Source organism: Equus caballus, chromosome 16 (genome assembly GCF_041296265.1).
Source record: "Equus caballus isolate H_3958 breed thoroughbred chromosome 16, TB-T2T, whole genome shotgun sequence".
Classification (NCBI taxonomy): Eukaryota; Metazoa; Chordata; class Mammalia; order Perissodactyla; family Equidae; genus Equus; species Equus caballus.
In genome coordinates, this window is record NC_091699.1 from 65371108 (window position 1) to 65396620 (window position 25513).

At 38.1% G+C, this 25513-nt stretch overlaps 1 protein-coding gene across 17 annotated transcripts in view; it reads right to left on the reverse strand.

Annotated features, from left to right (window-relative positions):
- RBMS3 (RNA binding motif single stranded interacting protein 3) overlaps window positions 1-25513 on the reverse strand; it is a 1248509-nt gene that overhangs the window by 106784 nt on the left and 1116212 nt on the right. For all 17 annotated transcript variants that reach the window (XM_070238087.1, XM_070238085.1, XM_070238082.1 and 14 more), the window contains one exon: window positions 11898-11944. In XM_070238087.1, coding sequence (XP_070094188.1) covers window positions 11898-11944 — 47 coding nt within the window. The remainder of the gene's footprint in view (window positions 1-11897; window positions 11945-25513) is intronic.

Genomic DNA, 25513 nt, shown 5'->3' on the forward strand with positions numbered 1-25513 from the left:
TGTGTCTAGGTGGGAATAGGAACATTTTCTGGATTCAATCAAAGTATTGGTGAAGATTCTGGATCCATGTGATCTACTCCTATAGACGTGTAAAAATCACTGAATTTTCTAGTCCTCCAGGGCCCTTCATCGAACAATTATAGAAGAATACTGGGCAAAATCAGAGCTTCACAAATCAGAGGAGAGATGATCTTTCTAGAGGTCTAGAGAAGGGTAGCTTCTAGGTACTGAAATGAATGACACACCCATCTCTGCTCAGACATGCCTTAGGGTCCACAAGTTACCTAATGCTCAAATTCTTCAACAGAATTTTAAATCCTGTTACTTCCTTCCTGTCTCATGCGTAAGTGAAAGGCTGGAGTGGTCAGCCACAGAACAGACAAAACCACGTGGCCTGTAATGGAGTATTTCACTGAAGTGAGGACAGACTGGAAAAATGTGTATCAAGAATAATGGAGTCATTATTTCACATTGCCATACTCTTAGCAAAAGTCAACTACTACTTTTAATTTTTAAAAAGTAGTGTGACCAAGGTCAGAATGTTGGGGACAAAATCTTCATCACCCCTCAGTGTTCACTGGTACTTTGAATAGAGAATCGCACTGGTTACCTTTCTAAAGAAGCATTCCAGAAGACTCCCATTGAATGTAGGAGGGATGAATTTTAAGGTTACCACGATTCAAGGAGTAAATTCTTTAAAGCTATATTTTATAAAAGTCTTCAAGCAAGCATTGGGGAACTATCTTAATTTTTAAAAAGTCTTAAATTTAACCTAGCTCTCAGGAAAGATAATAATTTTGCTTAAAGATAATCTTTTGGTTAAAAAAAATATAGTTGAAAAAATTATTCCAATACACATTACATCCTTACTATCCACACTCAACAGATCTCTAAATTTATAGTTGTGACGTTTAAAAAAAGATACTGACTACACACCTATTTTAATGGCCAAAAAAAAAAAAAAGACAATACTAGTGGTGGGAAGGACTCATAGAAAGTGGAACTCTCATTCATCACTTGTGGAAATGCGGAATGGTACAGCTGTTTTGGAAAACAGCTTGGTAGTTTTTCATAAAGTTAACCATACACATACCATAAAGCCCAACAATCCTACTGGTAGATATTAACTGAAGATAAATGAAAACTTAAGTTTACACAAAAAACTTAATGCAAATGTTTATAGCAGCTTTATTGATACTTGCCAAAATCTAGAAACAAGCCAAATATTCTTCAGTTGAATGGATAAACAAACTGTCGTACATCCATACAATGGAATGCTACTAAGCAATAGAAAAGAAAGAACTACCGATACTTTTATGATGATGAATCTTAAGTGAATTATGCTAAATATAAGAAGTCAGCCTCCAAAGACTTTATATTTTGTAATTCCACTTATATCACAATATGGAAAATGTAAAACTATGAGGATAGAAAACAGATCAGTGAAGGCCAAAGGCTGGGTTGGGGGAAGGGGTTAACTACAAAGACATATGAGGGAATTTTGAGAAGTGATGAAACTGTGCTATAGCTTGATTGTTTGGTGGTTCCACGACCGTGTGCTTGTCAGAACTCATAATATTATACACTATAAAGAGTGAATGTATACTCTATGTAAATACCTAATAAACCTGACTTAAAAATCAATTACTATGTAAGAAAACATCCATCCTTCCACTTTAGGAACATTATTGAGCATTTACTATGTGTACCAAAGATAAGTCAGACTCTAAAACATTTTTTGGAGTTTCTCTATTTAGCCACTTAAATTGTATCTTATCTGTACATTGATCAGCCTAAAACCCTCCAATGGATTTCCATTGCAATGATAACAAAACTTGAATTTCCAGTTTTGGCTAGCACAATCAATCTACTGCCTATCTCTCTAATATTTTCCCCTACCCTTCTCCTCCTAGCCAACTAGGATCCAACCACACTGACTTTCTTCTGTCACATAATCCTCTCATTCTCACTCCCATCTTGGGCCACTGAATTTACAATTCTCTCTACCAAGAATGCTCATTTCCCCAAATCTCCCTAAGGCTACCTCTTTCTCATTATTGGTCTCCCTCAACTTTCCCTTCTTCAGAGAGGCCTGTAGCTAAAGTAGCAAGCACCATCTCTGCCTTAATTTTCTCTATTCCTTTCCTCTAAATTATTTTTTTCATTGCTCTTATCACTATGTGAAGTAGCAGTGTTCAAAAATTTCTTTATGTATGTTATGGACTGAATGTTTGTGTCTCTGCCAAATTCATATGTTGAAGTCCTAACTCCCACTCTGGCTGTAATTGGGGATGGAAGCTTTACAGGAAGAAATTAAGGTTAAATGAGTTCATCAGGGTGGGGCCCTGATCCAATAGGATTAGTGTTCCTATAAGAAGAGACGCTAGAGAACTTGCTCCCTGTCTCCACAGGCACATATGGAGGAAAGGCCATGGGAGGACATAATGAGAGGGCAGCAGTCTACAAGCCAGGAAGAGAGTCCTCACCAGGAACCAACTGACTAGACCTACATCTTAGACTTCCAGTCTCCAGAACTGTGAGAAAATAAATGGCTACTGTTTAAAGCCACCCAATCAATGGTTTTTTTGTTAGGGCAGCTCAGCTGACTAATACAATCATTTCATTGACTATTTCTCCCTGTAGAATGTCAGCTTCAAGAGAGCTGAAGACACATCAGCTTTGTTGCCTAGAACAGAGCCTGGGACATAGTCAATAATAACTATAGGTTGAATGAATGAATGCAGAACAACTTAGGGAAAGAAGTAGCAATTACACTATAGGATGGTCAATGTTGAGATGGTGGGAGCATAGAAGATGAGTCCCTAATCCTGTAGGAAGCCAAGGGGAGAGAACCCAGAGAAGATAGGCAAGCACTGCATATTTGTAAATGCTCAGTGGAGGCTTAACCAATACCTGCTTTCCAAACATGCAAAGGTATTAGTAACTAGGGAAAACAGTCTTTTTCTACAAAAATCATGGTTTGCATTTAAAAATCTTCTTTGGATCTTATCTTTGAAAGATCTTATTTATGACACAGTAAACAGAAAAGCTTATTTGGGGCTCATAATGACATGACAAGCAGCCATGACCGCTCCACAAACAGTCCTTCTCATTCACCACGCAGTGGTCTAACTTCTGTCATAAACCTAGTTTCAGCCTCTTATACCAACAGCACGAACCGTGCATCACATTCTAGTGTGGTTAGTTTATTTTGTAAAATGTACCAATTGGAGTATTAAACTTGAAAGCAATAAGGATTGGATTGACAGGCAGAGTTTACAGGAAATTCTATGGGGAAAATAGCAGAAACATAAAGAAACCAGTCAAGTAAACTGAGACTGACAAAGAGAACCCTTGGGGGAAAATTTAATACATTTTTGTTCTATCTCCTCTAATCCTATCCATCGAACAAGAATGATATTTCATACTTTCCACCAAGTTCCAGTACTGCCACTCAAGTCAGAGAGTCATTTAAAATGGAAAATGTACTGGGAAGAACAGACTCAGCACCCCATCTTGATCCCCTAATTCTGGTATTCTGAAATAAGTTCTTCCCAATCCAAACATAAACCAGATGAATTTACAGGAAACCTTTGCTTAAACCATGTCAAGAGAGGCTGCTGTTGCATCCGAGGCTTAGAGGTACCACATCTCAAGAAAATATACAGAGCCAGACTCCAAAGAGAGAACTGTAGAATGACTTTCCCAGTCTCTTTGCTTTTTCTCAGCCCCTGCCACGTATCCATCAAAGTTTGAAAGCACCTTCACATGGCCAGCACATCAAAGAAAAAAGAACATCCAAATAAATACTTCAAGCACAGGAGTCGTGTTATTGGGAAACAGGAAAGAGAAAATTGACAGAAGTTTTTAGCCATAATCACAAAAGTAAGGTAATTCTAAACATGTGACTTTATGTTTTTTTATCGGGTAATATAAGCATTATGCCTTGCAAATGCTATTATAGAAAACTGGGAATTAATTCTTTAACAAACTATTTTCCTAGGAAAAGTTTACTTTCTTAAGAGATATTTCTTTGCCAAAATTCACATAACAGTAAGTGTATGACAAGTGTTCCTTTTATACTTTGCCCAGTGGTTCTAAATTAGAAGAGATTTTGCTCCCCAGAGGACACTTGGCAGGATTTTGAGACATTTTTGGTTGTCACAACTGGGTGGGGGTGCTGCTACTCGGGTCTAGTGGTTAGAGTATCTGTGATGCTGCTAAACGTCCTACAATGCACAGGACAGCTCCCACACTAAAAAGTATCTGATCTAAAATGTCAGTAGTGTTGAGGTTGAGAAACCTTGCCTTAGGAAGACGAACTGGTTACCCCTAGAGAGGTTTCAAATGAACAAAATGCCAAATGCCGAGGTGGCTAAGAGAAGTTACCTAAGTATGGCCTATCTCTGGAACTCTGAGCTGGCCTTTGAAAAACTTAATATTTTTAAGAAATGCAGAGAGTTAGTTGATTCTCTGGCATTTAAAGCAAGTGGTCTCCAGAAGCCCAGAAAACGCAAGTTTAGGTCACTGATAGGACATTATTTTGCCTGCAGAAAAGTCATCTTCAGGGGATTTGGCAGTCAGTAACAATATGGTGGAATCCTATTTCACTGACAATAAAAATAACATGAATATATCAATAACCCCAGGGTAGAATGTTTTTTAATGTAGAAAACCACACAAAATCCTATTTGCACACTGAAATAAACAGCACTGGCTTGTCTTTCATGTCCACAGGCAATATTGTTAGAGTCAGAACCATGAATACTATCCTCAGGGTAACACTGTAGCACAAGATTAATAAGTTATTGGTCATTTTTATTGTAATACCAACACAGCCTTCACATTAGATTCCTTTCCTAGTGTAATAAGATAAGGTTTCTGTATCACTTAATATCAAATGCCCATATAAAACAGCTGGCAAACCAGTGCTATAGAAAACATTCTTTTTCACATCTCTCCCAAGAATACATTTTATTCAAATAAAACAATCCGAAAGGCTTTTTACACAGTGGTCCTTAGTGAAAAGGGCACAGGAAAGATGAGATTTTAAATATGGAGATGGATTATTTCTCACTTCCCACACTCATATTTGAAAGTGATGGAATTTCACATTGGCCGGCTAACAAAGCAATAGGGCAAAGCAATAACAAGTTATAGAGTTGTGCCAGAGAGCTCTGAAAGAAGAATGACGTTTTTATTCTCATAAGTTAGCCCAGAGTAAAAAGTAGTAAGGTTTTCACTTTTCCATTGTGACCCAGATACTTCTTCACTGTAACCTTCAAAGCCTTAGATAGAAGTGACATTGAACTAAATTCTTTTAAAGTGATAATTTGGATAGAGTCAAGCAGATGACAGAACAGACATTTTCTACTGCCTAAATGCAAACAGCACAGATTCACCACGGTCCACATTTACAAATGTTTGTTCTTCATTAGCTAAAAATCAAGCTAAATTTGGGAGTATTTATTTCAACTTCACGTTGCTGTATTGAAGTGGGGGTTATGGAACTGAGAACATTTAACTCTCTAAATAATTTGAGCTACTAGTTATGACCCAGCCACATATTTGCTTACGATACTTAGAAAACCCTATGGCTTAGTATACAGCCGTGGGATAGTACAGGATCATAAAATATGTCCTTTAGCTATGACAGGGGACATCTCCAAGAGGAAAAACTCATGTCAGAGCTCCATCAAGAGGCCTTCCCAATAATCCCTCATTAGAATGCAACCGCCTCTCCTCTGTGGTCCAATGGCATTTATTTTCTTTATTTTTCTTTTTGAAAGGAATATAAAAACACAAACACTGAAAAACAAGTTTCCCTCTCACTCCTATTTCCCAGTACTCAACTGGCCCTCCCCAAAGAAGCATTGTCACCATTTCTTGTGTATTTTCAGAAATCTTTTATAAATATATAAGCTAATCTATACATAAATCTCACAGTACTTCGTGCTTCTATCACAAAACTATTTGTATTACATCTCATACTAGAATTGCACACATGTCCATTGCCCCGATATGATGTGAAAATTTTCTTTTGCAAATTTGTATCACCAAAATGATTTTAAACAGTGCAACAGATGAATCAAAAGAAAAAACATTTGTTGAACTGAACTGAGTCAGAATTAAGTAACGTTGAACAAAGTTAACTGGATTAAAGTGAGTTGCAACTATGTCTTTGGACATCATTTGTTCTGTGTAAAACGGAACCAGATTGTTCCCTACAGTAATACCTATTTCTCCCTGTTAGGTTACTGTTCTCTGAGTTCGGTTTGACTGCTAGATTGAACACAACAATGAGAATAGGGAGTAACACACTTTATTCTGGACCTTCATGCCTAGATCCCTTAATATGCTGCCTAAGTTATCTAAATCGGCTTCTACGTCTCTAAGAACCACATGCTAACATCGATGCAGCAGATGGCAGTTGAGAAAATATTTGTGGTTATATTGACATCATACATGCATGGAAATGAGTGATCTACTAGTTCCCTACTATTCAAATGTTACCATATAAGGTAGTAAAGTCCAAGATGAGCAAAACATTTAAAAAATCATCTTTGTGAAGAAGCATCAAATCAATAAGATTAATTTAGCTAAAATCTTCCTTTTTTCTCTTTTATTATATAAAATTTCTATCTTCTTGTCACCAACAACACAATGGATAGTGCAAAGCCTCCAAAACTCCATTTTTAACCAAGCTAGGACATGAGAAACTCATGGGCAGTTTGGCTGCTTTGGGCAAAACTGGAGGTTGTATTTAAGGAGAAGCAGATTAAGGTGTTATGTGGGTACCGAGCGGGTTAATGCCAGGAAGGGTAATGGTTTCCCTGACTTGCTGGAAGCCAAGCAGATGTCATTGGTCACGTTTCCTATTTCTGATTTGGCATTCACAACACTGGGTTAAACAGTCTATAAAGATGAATAAGACATGGAACCTGCCTTCAATGAGTTAACAGACTAGTAGGGAAATATATATGGGTGTCAATGGCTGCATGATAAAAAGACTCAAACATATTATGGAAATATCAAATACAGTGCAATAATAATATCAATACTTACATTGATGATTACATTGTATCACACAGGTTTCCTTTAATCTTTACAAAGTCTTAGGAAGGTTATATTACTATCATCTCCTTCTCACAGTGGAGGAAGACAAATAACTTGTCTATGTCTGGTAAATGACAGAATTTGGATGCACATCTGTGGAGGATGGTTCTGGAATTGGCACTCTTAACCACAGCTTATACTGTTTCTCTTATAACTAGTTTGTAAGTAGCTCTGCTTGTTATAATTTGATGGTGTTCTTTAACTGAGAGAGGATAGAAAGAAAAGAAAGGAAGGAAGAAGGAAGGAAAAACAGAAAGGAATGAAGGGAGGAAGGGAGAGACAGAACGAGCGAGAGAGAGGGAGAGAGAAAGAAAGGAAGAAAGGAAGGCAGGAAGGCAGGCGGGAGGGAGGGGGAGAGAGAGAGAGACAGAGAGAGAGAGAGACAGAGAGAGACAGACAGACAGAGAAAGAGACAGAGAGACAGAGAGACAAAGAGAGAGAGACAGAGAGAGAGAGAGAGAGAGAAAGAAAGAAAGTAAGAAAGAAAGAAAGGGAAATAAGAGCTGAGAAATTCACCATGCCTCATCTCCAAGCAGAGAGAATTCAATGAACAACAAGATGCAGAGGTGTAAAGCAGAATGGGATATTCTGAGAATCACAGAAAGTCCAGTTCAGTTGCAGGAACCATATCATGTAGCTCTTTTTGTGCCAAACTTTGAAGTCTGAGTTTTGTTCTGTAGCTAGTAAAGTCCACCTAATGCTTTAAACTAGGCAGGTAGACAATTCCTGTGACTACATTTTGCTTTTAAAATTTATTCAAAAGGCAATGTGAAAATGGTTTGGAGGAGAGTTATATTAGAGGCAGGTAAAAGCTTAGTACTCGTAGGGAATGGTGACTGAATGAACTTAACCAGTGACGGAAGGGCTGGGTTGAAGATACAGTTCAAAGACAGACTGAATAAGCCTTCGTGACCATTTGATCATGAAGAATGTCGGAGAAGAGAGAGCCCAGAGAACTGGTGTTTCTAGCCTAGATGACCTTAGAGTAAATTTTTTTAAAAAAGGAACAAATAATTTGGTATTTGTTTTTCATTTGCATGTTTGGTTTGTATTATGAAGAGTTGATGGGGATAGTGACCTCAGTTTGGGCATACAAAGATATCCAGGAGCAATACCTAATGGACAATTAGAACACAAGTAATAGTGCTTGCAACAGGGTACAAACTTGAAGGATAAACTTGGGAGTCTTCAGTTCCTAAAAGCAAGAGGAGTGGATGAGATCAACCAAAGAGAAGACCGAGTGAAAAAAAAGACTAAACCCTGAGAAAGATTAGCAAAAGTGGGCAGCGGAGGAGGAATAAGAAGAAGATGTTGAGGGGCTGGCCCCATGGGTGAGTGGTTGGGTTCGCACACTCCTCTTCGGCAGCCCAGGGTTTCACCAGTTCTGATCCTTGGCACTGACATGGCACCACTCATCAGGCCATGCTGAGGTGGCGTCCCACATGCCACAACTACAAGGACCCACAACTAAAATATACAACTATGAACTGGAGGGATTTGGGGATACAAAGGGGTGGGGGAAGAAGATTGGCAACAGTTGTTAGCTCAGGCGCCAACATTTAAAAAAAAAAAAGATACCGAGTAGGCAGTAAGAGTGAAGAGCAAGGAAGATGAGCAAGGAATGGAATTGTGGGATCCAAGAGATAAGAAATTTTCAAGAAAAGGGGGCCAACCCCATGGCCAAGCAGTTAAGTTCACGCGCTCCGCTTTGGCAGCCCCGGGTTTCGCCAGTTCAGATCCTGAGTGCGGACATGACACTGGTCATCAGGCCACGTTGAGGTGATGTCCCACATGCCACAACTAGAAGGACCCACAACTAACAATATGCAACTATGTACTGGGAGGATTTGGGGAGAAAAAAGCAAAAAAAAAAAAAAAGAAGAAGATTGGCAACAGTTGTTAGCTCAGGTGCCAATCTTTAAAAAAAAAATTTTCAAGAAACTATAAATGGCAAAAGAAAAACAAAGCCAAATGAGGCAAGATTTCCACTAGTATAAGGACTGAAAAAGTTACAGTTACAGCAGGCAAATTTGAAGATCATTGGGGACATCAGTAAGGGAAATTCTAGTAAAGTTTGAGACCAGAAATCATACGTTAATAGGGTTTATTAGAGAAGAATACAGGAAGACAGCATTTATAGAAAACTGGAATTGTTTACCAATAGAGAAGGCTAAAATAGTGTGGTCATTAGAAGTGATCCCATTGGCAGGAAAGAATTACAGTGGTGCATCACTGAACAACAGGGATACAGTCTGAGAAATGTGCCATTAGGTGATTTTTATCATTGTGCAACATCATAGAGTGTACTTACAGAAACCTAGGTGGTATAGCCTACTATACACCTAGGCTATATGGTACTAATCTTATGGGACCACCATCATATATGCGGTCCACCATGGACCAAAATGTCATTATGTGGCACATGACTCTAATTTACTTCTACCCCTTTTATAGGTGGAAGAGACTTCAGTATATCCACAGGTTGAAAGGGATATTCAGTGTATGGGAAGGCGGTGAAGAGAGGGGCTGATTAATGGAATAAAGTTCTTTATCAGATGAGAGTAGACAAAATCAAGAAGATGGTTATCATCAGCATCTTAACTAAAATTTGTTTCATGAGGGAAATATTCATTGTTGTAAACATCTAAGTGGGCAGTGGAAGAGGGTGAACTGTTTCCACAATTGTTCGAATAGTTCAAAGGATACCATGTTACACTGTTAATAAAAACACAGATAAAGACATATCACATAGCGGGTGATTTAAGATGGCGAGATGTACTGCAGTCAACCTTGATATGGTATAGAGGTGGCGATCTGAAATGTGCAGTGAAGACCTGCAGGGGAAGGGAGAAATGTTCACTTTCTCCAGGCAGTCCTCATTGCCTCTAACGTGGCACCACCCCAAGTTCACCTCTGGCTGCCCAGATTGGGAGCTGATTCTTCAATTTTTTTCTCTTTAGGTTTGTAATGAATCAAGATGAATACTTGGAAAATTACGTCTTTACAGAAGAAACTCAGATTCTGAATTGTGCGTTGAACAGATGACTGGCTGAAGCAATACATACAAAAGCATCATTTTTACTCCAGTCCCAAATTTACAGTTCTCTGGATCGTTTTTGTCTTTGTGAGTCTCATGAATCAAGCATGTCTGAAACTGAGCACATCCTCTTTCCCCATTTTATTCCTTCTCTTTCAGCTAATGGTACCACCAGTTTTCCCAGGATTAATCTTTCTGGGATTAAAATTTCAGAGTCACATTGGTTTCTCTGTCTTTGCCATAATGTATAATGTCAGAGCTTATTTCAAGGCATCTCTTGTTCAGCGAAATCCCAGCTAGTCACCCAAGCAAGGCCAGACTCTTCATAACATCCTGTAATGCAGCACTGGGTTCTTATTGTGTATACGTAAATTTCTGCCACTGTCACTTAGCATATAGTGATTATTTTGTACCTTTGAGTTAACTATGTTATCTCCCCAACTATACAATACGATTCTAGAGGACTTTCTTTTCCATGTCTTTACTTCTTGCTGCACACCAGGTTTATAGTGCCTTGTTGGAAATAATTAAATACTTATTGGACAAATGAAAAGATATTTTTAATTTTCACTCCTAGAGAGAACTTTCAACCAACAAGGTACAAAGGAATAGATTCCTACCCTAGCCTACCATCCACATTTACTCTTTTATGGAAGGGTAGACTATGAGTTTCTTGAGGCGAAGTCCTTGTCTCATACATTGTCTTTTAAATCTAGAGAGATAGCACTGTGCCTGGCAGAATCAATGGATGTTTATTAAAAGACTGAATAAACTGTCTGCCTGAAGGAGTAAGTATAAGAATAAGAAGTAATTATATAAACACTTTCAACGCAGATTTTCATTAAAGGCAGCTGATCAAATAGAAAATGGAGTTGAATTCCTTCTGTCCTCTATATTGACCTTAAATGAGTCCTTCATTCACATTGACTCTTTGATGAGACTTAGGGACAACTGAAAGCCATAGAGAAATCCAAAATAAAAGGCTGCAAAAAGAAAAATAACCAACCAACCAACCAAAGAATAATTATTGTCGATTGCAGGAGAGCCAAAGCAAAGAAAATGGGTGGGAAAATGAGAATAAAATGTCAACCAAAGTTACTCAGAATTACAGAATTTTAGAGAGGTCAGATCGTATAGTTTAAGTCTTATTTTTCAGAGGAGGAATTCAAGGCTATGTGACTTTTTCTATGTAAGAGGCCACAAATTTCCAAATGCTTATTAAAATGAAGAATGAAAACACAATCATCAAGGTACTAACTTGACTTCTGTCCATTACCCTTCCCTTGACAGCCAGAAGGAAAGAGTAAAAGCTTATTAATGTCAAATGAACCTGGGCACACACTAAAATTATTCAAAGCTAAACTCTAGAGTTATTAGCAGAGGCAACACACTTATCCTGGAGACGCACAGATACTTCTCCCAGCCTAGTTCTATCTATACTCCCTCTTCACTTCCTATTCCTTACTCTTTCTCAGATGGAGAGAGAGAGAGAGGGAGAAAGGGAAAGAGAAAGAGGGAAGGGCTTAATGTGGGCAGAGGCATTGTGAGAACGCGTGACTTAGGAGATGCTATGAAATCAGAGTCAGTCATGAGAAGCAAAAAGGACAACGGTGAGAAATGTTGGGTTTAAAGTTTTTGTTTACAAATTTAAAACCTACACAGGTTTGAACATTTTTCTTTAGTACTTATTTCAGACCTCAAATATATCTTAGCAATTAAAATAGAGACAACATGCACTACTTACCCATTCTGTATGGCAGCTGTGGGGTCATAGGTCAGAGCCATGCCAGCCTGTATATAGGGGTGGAAGGGGAGAAAACAAATCTTAATATTTTTATTGCGGTGCCCAAAACATTCAGTACACACAAAGACTTTTTATTTTTACTTTCCATGATTTAAGTTTATTTTCTGCTATATATTTCTCCACCCTTACTGCCAAGACTAGTGTTTTTACTACCCACACACCAGAATCCACCAGTGAGTTAGGGAGTTTATATTATATATCCAGACAAACCAAGGAACAATGCAGCTTATAGGATTTCCATTTCTGCTTCATAAACCATCTGCTGTCTAATCTGGTAGCCTTATAATTTCTCACTATGGTCAAGAGCACCTATCGTACATCCCATGGCATGAAAAAAAGTAAGAATAAATCCTTCAGTTAGGATAAAAATAAAAATAAAAGCTACTTAAAATGCATTCTAACTTTTAGAGGAAAATGTTAAGAAATATTTATTTTAAAATAGATCATATGCCTCGGGGGTATGCAGGTCACAGAGTGCTTGTCCAATATATTGCTAGTACCTGTCTTACTGAGAATGGTAGAAAGGGAAGGCCATTTACACAAGATGGAAATTCTAGGCTTAGTAGCTCATAAGGAGGTGATTTTGTCCTGTTTCTAAGAATAAAACCACCTCTGAAAAACTACATTTCTGTAACTGGCAGTAGTTTCAGAAAAGAATATAAGTTCCATGATTGTTGATTCACAGCCTACCTACTTCCTTCATACACATCAGTACATTTGATCCTCACAACAACCCTACGAAGCAGGCAGGAGAAACACTTTCTCCATTTTCTAGATGAAGACACTGAAGCTTGGGAGAGGTCAAGTGACTTGCTCAAGGTCACACGTTTGGAGGTAGAACCAGATGTCTTCAGATGTGGGCTCTCTTCCACAGCTCTGCTATGACAATGACTGAGGATGTGAATGACAGCTGAGGATCATCTCCAGCCATGTGGGAGAACTTTCTCTATGGTGGTATGGGCATCCCACTCTTTGTTTTCCAAGACTGTCAACCTGGTTATTGCTTGTGAGCAGAAACGGAATGTAGAATGAAATTTAAAACTGACCAGGTTGGATTTTTTTTTGAAATTTAAATGAATTAGACCAATGTCAATTTCCTGGCTTTGACAGTGCACTATAATAATGTAAGATGTAACAACGGGGAGAAATGGGGTGAAGGGTACACAGGATCTTTCTGTACATTTCTTTTGTAATTTCCTATGAATGTGTAATTATGACAAAATGAAAAGTAAGAAAAAAAAGGTGAATTAGCTTTGAAGACTTTTGTAGAGGATAAGAAATTTCATAAAAACTTTAAAGAAAGGAAAAAAGAGCTTTCATGTTTGAATTTCTTCCAGTGTGGTTGAAGGTGGTTTTTCTGTTGGGCTCACTGAATTCCTCAGATTTAGCACATAAGAGAAATGAAAATTCTCAGGCTTCCAAACACAGGGCCTAAAGTCTAGTATGGCCTGCTACATTCAAATTTAGATTACATGCACTATTTTCCCTAAATAGTAATTTTAAAAGTATTATTGAGATTGGTATGAGGAATGAAAGTATACTGCCATATACAAATGGGATTAGCATACAGGGGAGCATAAATGCATTGAAACGGAGTTTGCAAACAAAGTTGAGATGACTGTCAGAAGTTAACAGAAGTGCACTGAGAACACACATTTAATGATAACTGCATCTCACTCATATTAACGAAACATGCAATTGATACTATGACAAGCCAGGGGACTGGAAAATCAGAAGAGAATAAAAGAGCAGAAGTGAAGACAGATGTTTGTTTTTCACCTTGAGAGAGGCAAAGACAGTAGTTTCAAAACACATAGTGATCCTAAGTCTAAATTCTTCCCAGGATGGGGCTTCTGCCTTCTGACTGGCAGAAAGCCGGCCCTATGCTCAAGACTCCCAAAATGGAGATGACAAGAGTAAGCTGAACCTCCACGGTCCTGGGTGCTGAAGGGGGCAGTTGTAAAATCTGCCCATTTGGGATGAAAATTCCCTCTTAGAAACACTAATTTTCTCTCCTCTAACTTATTCAAGATGCTACACCTGGGGCAGAAAGCAAAAAATGGGCTTTATACTCAATCCAGATATTGTTAGTTCATGAGAGATTTAGGATAATAATGACATCTTCAGCCTCCTAATCACCTCAAATTGTTTAAACCCTAGGGGACTTTACAGGAAGTCTTTCCTAGTCAACCCCACATTCACTTCTTTTCCTTCTGCTTACTTTCCAATAGTGCTCAGAGACCAATGCTGCCCAGCCTTTCTTGAATTATAAATTGTCTTGAACACTCTTTTCTTATGCCATCTTTATTTATTCTGGCAACTTTAGGTAAGGATTTTTTTTCTTTCACATTGTACTTGAATGTCTCATGGATTATAGTTAATCTATCAGTTCTAGCTATGAATACAGTAATTATCCATAAACTCTCTCTCTTTGTTGAATACATATTTGCTAATCAGAAAGCCTAAGTTGGCCTCTTTCTCCATCTTAAACCTCCAACCATCTTTCAGAAGATGGAAAAGAATTGAAAAGATGGCAATATGATTTTGTGGAAAGGATATATGTTTGGGACCTGGGTTCAAGTCCTAGGTCTGTTACTGTCTAGTAATGAGACCTTGGGCAAAGTAGTTGACCTTTGACCTATTTGAGCCTCAGTTTCTTCAACTGTTAAGTGGTTTGGTAACACCTACCTCACCAGATGGTTGTGAAATTTCAATGAGATTATGTTTGTAAAGCGCACAGCACAGTGCCTGGAGACAAGATACATACGTAAATATTATAATACAAAGCAACTTGTGGTAAGTGCCATATGAGTGGTACGGATGAGGTGTAGAGGAAAGAGGCTGGGGTGATCAGAGAAGGCACATGGAGGAGATAGAGTTGAGTGGAGCCTTGAAAGATGATTAGGATTTCCACAGATGGAGACCAGAGAGGATGGCCAGCTCAGGCAAAAGGAATAGTATGGAAAAAGGTGTGTAAATAAAAAGGGCAAGATGGGTGATCCACTTGCAGTAGAATATTGGAGGGCAGTAGTGGGAAATAAGACTTGAAAGGAAAGGAGGGAAATTCTTGATTGCCTGGCTCCTCTTGGGGAGTCACTGAACAAATTTTGAGTAGGGAAATTATACAATCAAAGAGGGATTGGAGAACAAGAAACAGCATGAGACCCTGGAAAACAGTGAGAAAATCCAGAGCAATGAGCAACTGGAGTAGGCACTTGAGGACAGGGAGGTGGAGAGAATCTAAGATGAGATTGTCATTGCAAAAGGGTAAGGAATGAACACAGGTTTCACCTACTTCACGATTTTGCCTAGGGACAGTCCTGCCTCTGAGTACCTTTGGCAAGAGGAGACAACAGGAGATAGTGTCAGGTCATATGCACTTGGAACATTGTGGGTGACATAACAAGGCATGGGTTAAACAAAGGGATTTTTGAACGTAACCCGTTGGCTGAATATCACAGCACAACAACTAACACTTGGCCATACCTGTTTTTTATTTCACGTGTAACAGATTGTTGAGTTATAATTCTAATATGGTCTTAATGCAGATTTTGCATTCAATTTCCTTTTGTTTCTTTCCACAAAGGTAAAAAAGAAAATCGATTTTGCTGCTCTGTCTAGCCACCTTTATACTAAGCTAGAACCACGAAATCATCATCATGTAATTACCAAATTTTATGGCATGTTTACAAACTCGAGTCACACAGAAAGCAAAATAACTTGGAACAAAATGAAAATGTCACACCACGTATGTAGAAAAGTGATGTTTAACCCTGTCACTCTCTTTTAAGAGAGCTTATTAGATTCACAAATATTTTACATTTGTCAAGTTCACATTATCCTTGTACTGGAGGTATTTATCATTTATTTATAACAAAAAGGGGCATTTTTGTCATTTTCCAGAAGCAGCTGAGTTTTGGCTTAGTATTTCAGTCATAATATGTATTTCTAGTCCTTCCAGACACAGCCTATACTCTAAGAGCTAAATATTTTAGAAGAAATTTCAAAATATGGCTTACTGGAGTAATTAGGGTCTAATCATAATTTTCAATAAATATAGGAGATTTACTGAGACACATTGGTTTGACTTAGGAGCTGGATATTTGATATTCATAACCTTAAATGATTAACAGGTTAAATGAAGAGGTAATAATTATGGAAATACTGCTCAAAATGTACACATTAGGGAGCAGGCGTTACCACTTCAGGAAGATTTATAAACTGCAATGCTTGGTCTTATCTAAGGAGCAGAGGATCACTGACTATAACAAGCCAACAAAAAAATAGTCTGATAGAATTATTTTATCACTTAAGAAACTATTTTTATACTTTAATGTGAATGGGGATCAAAAAGTTTGAAGTAGTAAGCTTTATATGGACAGATATTCACTAAAATTCCTGGAAAATTAAAACATTGATGTTCTAGCCTAACATTTCTTCTTTTTCTAATTTCTGCCTTGACACACGATGTATCATAATTGGATGAGTTACAAATAAATAATCACAAGGATTTCCAATTTTCTATGATCACATAAAGCAACACAAGTAAATATGTCGTAAATATTGCAATTTTCGTAAATATTGTGTACTGAATTAGCACAAGATGAATTCAGAAAGCCAAAGAAGAAAAAGATAATACAGTTTTCTAGATGTCATCTTTAAAGAGTTTATTTCTTGCAACCAATTTTAACAATATTTACAACTGTTAGCTGGCTATAGTTAAATCAATCAAGAAAATAAGATGACTTCAAAGATGTGTGTAAAAGGAGCTTGAAAATTATAAATGTTTAAGCACTGCTATTGTAATGAAACCTCACTTAACTTTGTTTATATTTATTTACCAGTATTTCTTGTTAGAAACATATCCTTTAGTGAGGAAGTCACAATACAAAATTATATATATGTACAATACGTGTTAAAAAATAAGATTTAAAAGAATTTAAAAATCTCTAGAAATAAAAGTTAATTTCAACAATGTTAAATATCAAAATATTAGGGTGGTATAAACTAGAAATGACTTTTTTCCTTTCATATATTTTTTTCTGACCCTTGTAAGTTGTACATAATGAGAACTGCTTTCATAATGGGGAAAAAACCCTTTCATTAAGAAAAGCGCATTATATCCTCTACGACTTGCTTTACAATTTTAAATTAAGGAGGGAAAATGTCTATCATTTGCAAAAGTAATAATCAGAGTGATTCAGAAGTAAGCTTGAAAATGTCAGGAGGCATTTAGCTTTGTGGGATCAGTTAAATACAGAAGAGCTTGGATGGTGTAGACATTGCTACAACCAGACAGATAAAGGTGAGTATGGGCAGGAGGTCAACAACACAGACTGAAACTTCAGGGTTAGTGATACAGCATTTCTAGTGGTGGATGCTAGTAAGAATGCATAAATCCAAATGGCCATGCTGGTTGAGAAATTGAGAGTATCATATATGATACCTTAAGTGTGGATATCTAAGATATTCAAAGAAACCAATAAAAATCACCAGAAAACCTAAATGATCAATACCAAGTAAAGCTTTTGGCCAAAGAAAGGGCTTCTAATCTCCTTCCCGCTAAGGGAGGACCTAATCCTAATATGCTCAGGGCATAATTTCGGGCGGGTTATTGGAGCACTTGCTGAAAAGGGACATGAGAGAATGAACTCCTGGCTTTTGTAAGAGGCAAGTGGTAGAGTTTTATGGAGAAACCACTCTGGCATGGTCAGGTGACTACTGAATGGATTGTGTTCTCCTGGCAGAGGCAGTCAACCACACAAGGCAGGTGTCTGCTCTCACTTGCTGAAAGGATGCTCTCTGGGCTATGTGCAGCTAGTCCCTCTCCTGAAGAGAAGATGAGGGACAAATGAGACATTAGACAAGGAAATTGCCAAAGTCTACAAAAGGGAGATTATACTCTGCGGTCCTGAGACAAGACAGAAACATCTTAGTTAATTGTCTTTTATAAAAGATGCCAATCAACCTGTGAAATGGCTCACACTATATTCCCTAATTTTCATAATTTCTCAATCCAAGGAAAACTTCTATTCCAAATCATATTTGATTAGTTTGTATCATTTGACCAGTGATTTTTTTCTTCTTTCAAAACTCCTTTCTCATGGCTTCTGTGAGCCTCTCCCCTAGTTTTTGTCTGACCTCTCAGAGAACAGTTTCTTCTCTGGTGTTACTTGCTCCATCTGCCTTTGAGGTGCCAGTGCTCAGGGACAGGGTTTGCCCTCCCCCTATCTGCTTCTGCATAGTGATGACATTCGGTTTCTGACCCAACTATTATTTGTGTCCCAGTGATTCCTGAATCTTGGTCTCAAACTCAAGCATCTATCCTGAATTGCAGCCATTTATTGCCAAGTTAAATTAGTAAGTTCAATGTATAGTCAGTGTCTTTTTTCAAGTTATCATTTCTTGTTTTGGTGTTTACTAATATCCTTTGGTAAAAATGCTCTCTCCTGCTTTTGCTTGCAACTTCCCTCTAATCCATCAGCTGTACTATTGTGCTGTGAGGACTGCTCTTGCGAGAGGCAAATCTGACCATATCATGATTCTTCCTTTCAGTGGGATCCTGTTACCTTTGAGATAAAACATGGCTCACAGAGCCCTTCATGATCAAGTCCAGATGGACTTACTACTTCCACAACCTTCCTACGCAGTTCTAGACTCCACCCTTCACCAAACTCAGTCACACATTCGCCCTGCCCTATACTGTCTCCTCTGGGCCTTTGCTGCTGTGGTTTTTGGCTGGAAACTCTCTGCATCACTGTCTGTGCGAAAATCAAAATTTTACTTTTTCAGCCTCAGACTAGATGTCACAGCCTCTTAAAGCCATCTCTCTATTTTGTGTTAACTACTGCCTTTGTTCTGCCCTTGTGACCCAGGATGGGACCTAACATGACAAAGCTTGTGTGTCTCTCAACTAGATTCTTGGCTGTATCCATCCTGGTATCTCTTCTTCCTAGCCCAGTGTTTGGAACATAATAGGGACTCAAGAAAAATTTGTTAAATGCATTAATAAATGAATAAATGACTTAAGGAAAATTTTGAATTTGGACTTCAGTTAACTTGGAATTGGAAAATGGAATTTGAGTGCTTTTAACGTTTCCTTACTTTATTAGTATAACTTCCTTTTAAAAACTTCAGCTGAATTCAATTGAATTTCTAAAGATAATGTTTCAGCTGTTGATTTGGTCAGTAGAGATAGAGGAAAGCAAGATGATTATTAAGATTGCTGAGAGACCTTTCCAATGTAGCAGGAAAGCCAGCACACCTGAACCAAAGTATAAGCAGGCGCCCAGGAAGAATCAGAGACAGCTGAAAAACCTGGAGGGCCCTCTTCTCCAAGTAACTGACCCAGAGTGAGGAAAAGAGAAGGTCTGTTGAAAGTCACCTTGACATCTTCAGGGGTTGGTCAGGAATCAAGCAAACGAGACGCAAGGGATTTATCACTTTAAAAAATAGCAAAAAATAGGCAGAGAACAAAAAAACTTCACCTCTTGATGTTTGGGAATAGCACATCAAGGGAGTCACGCTGTTGTTTATACACTATGTCATCACGATATTTCTCTTTTTTGGCCCTTACTAAAGCCTTCTTGTCAGATAGAGAATTTCTCCCTTATATAGCAATAGAGGAAAGATGCAGACGGAATTAAGACTGGGAGGCTGAGAAAGCCTATTGCTGCACAAAAAAGCATCCTTAAAAGGGAAGCAGAAGAAAAGGTGTAATATCATTGTATGATGTAGCTGGCTAACAGTCTCAAAGTCTTGGGGGAAAAAAAAAGTTCTAGTTTGAGTTTGTCATGAAAACTAAAGTTAAATTAAGTCTTGATTGATAATCATAAAAGAGACAACAGAACATTACCATACTTATGTAGGTACTTCTGTTTTTATCTCAATCTGAATGACTGAGTTTCATAAATTCCAAGACATAGTTTTCTTTTCACACATTTAATATCTGAGAAAGTGGGACTCATGATAATTGATAGCATTTGATAGGCTGGCAAGTTTCTCTTCTTTTTCGCTGATATTTAAAATAATATTTCATCTTTAACTGATGGTGTCTTAGAGCCAATGATGTAGTATATATACTCTTAAACCCCAACCACAGTAAGTAGGGTGAAAAATATAAAATGCTGAGGTTGCTACCAGGGCAAGCCTGCACAGCCAGATAGGTGAAAGTCTCAGATATCTGGCTAACTGATCCATATTCTTCCAGGTCCCAAGTGCAGTTTGATGTTACGTAGAAATTGTACACTGTGGCTTAAATATTGATGGGTATGATTCTGAGTCTTGTGGCAGGCTGGGACTACCAGGACAATGCCAACAACTCCAGAAATCTTCTAGTTGGTTGATGCCCTATTTAGTCGCCCTGATCCATGAAGACTGAGTCAAAGGGATACAGGTAACATGGAGATCAACCATCAGCCTTTCCCCTTGTAATTGCTTGCTGTAATCTTGCAAGCCTTAAGCCCCTCCTAAACCCCCACCCTCTACCCCCACTCCAAGAACATAAATATGTTACCCCATCCTCTTCCTTGTGAACGGAGACTAGGCAGAGCACTGAAGCTCATCATCAATATCCTTATATCCCAAATTACACTATTATAGGAATTTACAACATTTACTTTCAATGGTTAGTGATCATAGGTTAGCAAATATTGGGCCCAGCAGCTTTAAAACAGGAACAGTTGGTTGAGTAAGAAAGTTTTCATGCTAAGTAACTGCAAATTCAAGTTCTTGTGCCAATGGGAAGACTTCTTTTGAGATTAGAAGGGTCATTTTCCTCTCTAAATTCCAGGTAAAGCACACAAAATGAATAAAACTACATCTGGTGGGCTAGCTAACAAACTCAACTTGCAAGGGATGGCATGCATCATAATGGCCAACTGCTCTTTTCAAGATCATATATGTAAAGACTCTCCTTCAGTTTAAGGTTAAAAGGACTGTTTGCAGAACGTGGCAGTGTTGGTAGATACATCTTAATTTTTTTCAAGGTCTTATCAAAGAAAAGAGTTGGACAACTAATTGCCAAGCACTGTAATATACACACAGTAAATAGTAGTGAACTATATAGATGATGTGTCTACTTTCATGGAATATGGTCAAAGATATCCTGAATCTTCATGCGATTACTAAGTTTTTGAAATAGTTCTTTAGATATACTATTTCATATGAAATTGTGCTTCAGTTTCTCCTCAAAGTATTTTTATTTCTAGTGGCTCATTGGGACAGTACTTCAATTTCACATCTCTGAAACATAAATTTTCTAATGTTCAGTATTGTAAAATTAAATTGCAGCCAATATGGCTTCAAAGCTAATAGAAATGATGTATTTCTGTGCCTCGTTGTCAGGTTTCTCTCATATTTAATAAGAAGGATGTTGACTGGTGATTGATCAGATAGTTTATGAACTGCATGCAATATTCACAGTAGATCCAACTGAAGGCAAAGGGGCTACTTGAGTTGAGTTGCTTGTTGTCTTTCTCACTGCTAAGAATGTTTCAAAGCATGAGTTTTACATTATCATTGGTAATAGCTAGCGACAAACAAATGCCTTCAAAAAACACAACAAAATTTTCTGTTGATTTCACAAGAACACTGACTATGGAGATAGCCTCTTTCTCTCCAGATTTTACATAGCATATCTGTCATTTCTCCCACAGCCATCTGTGTGCCCTTTAACATCAACATTTCCCATATCAATGTGACCCATTTTGGTTCTTAAAGTAAAGGGCCAATAACCTTCTTATATGCAGATAAGCGGATAAATAAGAATATTATAAGGCCAGCCCGGTGGCACAGCAGTTAAGTACCCAAGTTCTGCTTCGGTGGCCCGGGGTTTGCTGGTTTGGATCCTGGGTGCGGACATGGCACTGTTTGGCACGCCATGCTGTGGTAGGCATCCCACATATAAAGTAGAGGAAGATGGGCATGGATGTTAGCTCAGGGTCAGTCTTCCTTAGCAAAACAAGGAGGGCTGGCAGCGGACATTAGCTCAGGGATAATTTTCCTCAAAAAAAAAAAAGAATATAATAAATGATAGTACAAATAAATTCAATGCATTAGGTTAAGGACTTTTTTCTTGCTAAAAAAGCTATTTGAATCTTTACATTGGGTCCAATATTTAATGATCCTTTTGAAATGATTGCAAGCCAACCGGTCACTCATAGATGCATTAAATTAATGAAAATAGGATTAGGGCTTTTTCCAAATTCCTTAGAAAGTTTTCAGTTTGTTGGCTGAGCAGAATAGTGACATAGTGACTTCTTTTATTGTGCTTTGCTTTATTGTGTTTCACAGATATTACGTTTTTTACAAATTGAAGGTTTGTGGCAACCCTGCATTGAGTGTCTATTGAACCTCATTTTTCCAACAGCATTTGCTTACTTTGTGTCTCTGCATCACATTTTGGTAATTCTTGCAATATTTAAAACATTTATTATTATTATTACTATTATTATTATTATCATTATTATTATAATATTTGTTATGGTGGTCTGTGATCAGTGATCTTTGATGTTACTATTGTAATTGTTTTGGGGCACCATGAACCATGCCAATATAGACAGAGAGCTTAATAAATAAATGTTTGGGTATTAGTAGATAAATGCTGTGGGTGTTTTGACTGCCCCACCCACCAGCCATTCCTCCATCTCTCTCCTCAGGTCTCCCTATCCCATGAGACACGACAATACTGAAATTAGGCCGGTTAATAACCCTACAGTGGCCTTTAAGTGTTCAAGTGAAAGGAAGATTTGTACATCTCTCACTTTAAATCAAAAGCTGGAAATGAATCAGCTTAGTGAGAAAGGCATGTTGAAAGTTGAGACAGGCTGAAAGCTAGGCCTTTGAATCAAAGAGTTAGCCAAGTTGTGAATGCAAAGGAAAAGTTCTTGAACGAAATTAAAAGTGCCACTCCAGTGAACACACGCAGAAAGCGAAACAGCCCTATTGCTGATGTGGAGAAAGTTTAAGTGGTCAAACCAGCCACAACATTCCCTTAAGTCAAAGCCTAATCCAGAGCAAAGCCCTAACTCTCTTCAGTTCTATGAAGGCTGAGAGAGGTACGGAAGCTGCAGAAGAAAAGTTGGAAGCTAGCAGAGGTTGGTTCATGAGGTTTAAGGAAAAAAGCTATCTCCATAACACAAAAGTGCAAGATGAAGCAGCCAGGGCTGACGCAGAAGCTACAGCAAGTTATCCAGAAGATCTAGCTAAGATCATTAAAGAAGGAGGCTACACTAAACAACAGATTTTCAGTACAGACAAAACAGCCTTACACTGTAAGAAGATGCCATCTAGGACTTTCAGAGCTGGAGAGAAGTCAATGCCCAGCTTCAAAGCTTCAAAGAACAGGCTCACTCTGTTAGAGCCTGATACAGCTGGTGACTTTCAGTTGAAGCCAATGCTCATTTACCATTCTGAAAATCCTAAGGCCCTTAAGAATCACGCTAAATTGACTCTGCCTTTGCTCTATAAATGGAACAACAAAGCCTGGATGACAGCACATCTGTTTACAACATGGTTTACTGAATATATTAAGCCCACTGTTAAGACCTACTGCTCAGAAAAAAAGATTCCTTTCAAAATATTACTGCTTATTGACAATGCATCTGGTCTCCCAAGAGCTCTGATGGAGATGTACAGAGACAAATGTTTTCATGCCTGCTAACAGAACATCCATTTTGTAGCCCATGGATCAAGGAGCAATTTAGACTTTCAAGTCTTATTATTTAAGAAATACATTTTGTAAGGCTTCAGCTGCCATAGACATTGATTCCTCTGATGGATCTCGGCAAAGTCAATTGAAAACCTTCTGGAAAGGATTCACCATCCTAGATGCCATTAAGAACATTCCTGATTCATGGGAGGACGTGAAAATACCCACATTAACACACGTTTGGAAGAAGTTGATTCCAGCTCTCATGGATGACTTTGAGGGGTTCAAGACTTCACTGGAGGAAGTTACTGCAGATGTGGTGGAAATAGCAAGAGAACTAGAATTAGAAGCGGAGCCTGAAGATGTGACTGAATTGCTGCAATCTCATGATCAAACTTTGATGAATGAGGAGTTGTTTCTTATGGATGAGCAAAGAAAGTGATTTCTTGAGATAGAATCTGCTCCTGGTAAAGATGCTCTGAAGACTGCTGAAATGACAGCAAAGAATTTAGAATATTACATAAACTTAGTTGATAAAGTAGTGGCATGGTTTGAGAGGATTGACTCTGATTTTGAAAGAAGTTCTAGTGTAGGTAAAATGCCATTAAATAGCATCGCATGCTACAGAGAAATTGCTCATGAAAGTAAGATTCAGTTGATATGGCAAATTTCATTGTTGTCTTATTTTAGGAAATTGCCACAGCCACCCCAACCTTCAGCAACCACCATCCTGATTAGTCAGCAGGCATCAACATGGAGGCAACACCCCCCACCAGCCAAAAGATCATGACTTCCTGAAGGCTCAGATGATGGTTAGCATTTTTTAGCAATAAAGCATTTTTTAATTAAGGTGTGTACACAGTTTTTTTAGACATAATGCTATTGCACACTTAGTAGACTACAGTATAGTATAAGCATGACTTTTATATGCACTGGGAAACCAAAAATTTTGTGTTTCTCACTTTACTGTGATATTTGCTTTATTGTGGTGGTCTGGAACTGAACCCACAATATCTCTGAGGTATGACTGCATTGTTCAATCTATAACAATTGATAATTGGCTGTAACACAACTTTAAATAAAGACAGTTGGCTCACGCATTGGTACAGTTACCTTGGATACCCATGCAATTTGTTCTTTGCATCAATGAGAGGGGCATAAACGTAACCAATAGACTGGATTCTACTCAGTAATAATCATAAAGCAAGATCCAGCTGATTATTGTTATTTGCAGTAATTATATCCTATAAAGTCACCATGAACACTGAATTAGTGAATACTGAATCATTGCTCCTAGAGGAAATGCAGAGTTGGGCTCCTGTGAGCCCTTGGTCACAAAATGTTTTTACCAACAGATCAATACCTAACTTGTTTTATGTGTGTTTCTGTCTAGAGACCCTCTATTTAATATACATCAATGATTCACTAACATTGAACTCACAGCCAACAGCCCTATTAGTCATGCCTGAACAAAGCTTATCTCTGTTTGTTCCCCATAAGATATAGCATGGATTTCTTGTGCTTAGGAACACTACACAGCACTTTAGCACTACACTTGGGGGCCATTTTAAATGGTGAACTCACCAACGAAAAGCACAAAAATGTGAAAAATATGGCCCTAAATAAACCAAGTAAAGGACACGTGTTTACAGCATGAGAGCCAAAACAAGAAGGCAGAGCATCAAGTTTTCAACTGCAGCAGAGAGCATGCGTGGGACGACTCAAACTTGTCACTGCTCTGCACATCTGCAAATGACTATGGAAGCACCATGAGTATTGATTTTGAAGTTACAAATAAATTTTAGTGAGTAGCTAAATGTGTAAACATGGAGCCTATGAACAATAAAGATTAACTGTATCTTTTTTCAAACTGATAATTTCATGAATCGGAGTCTTTCATCAAACA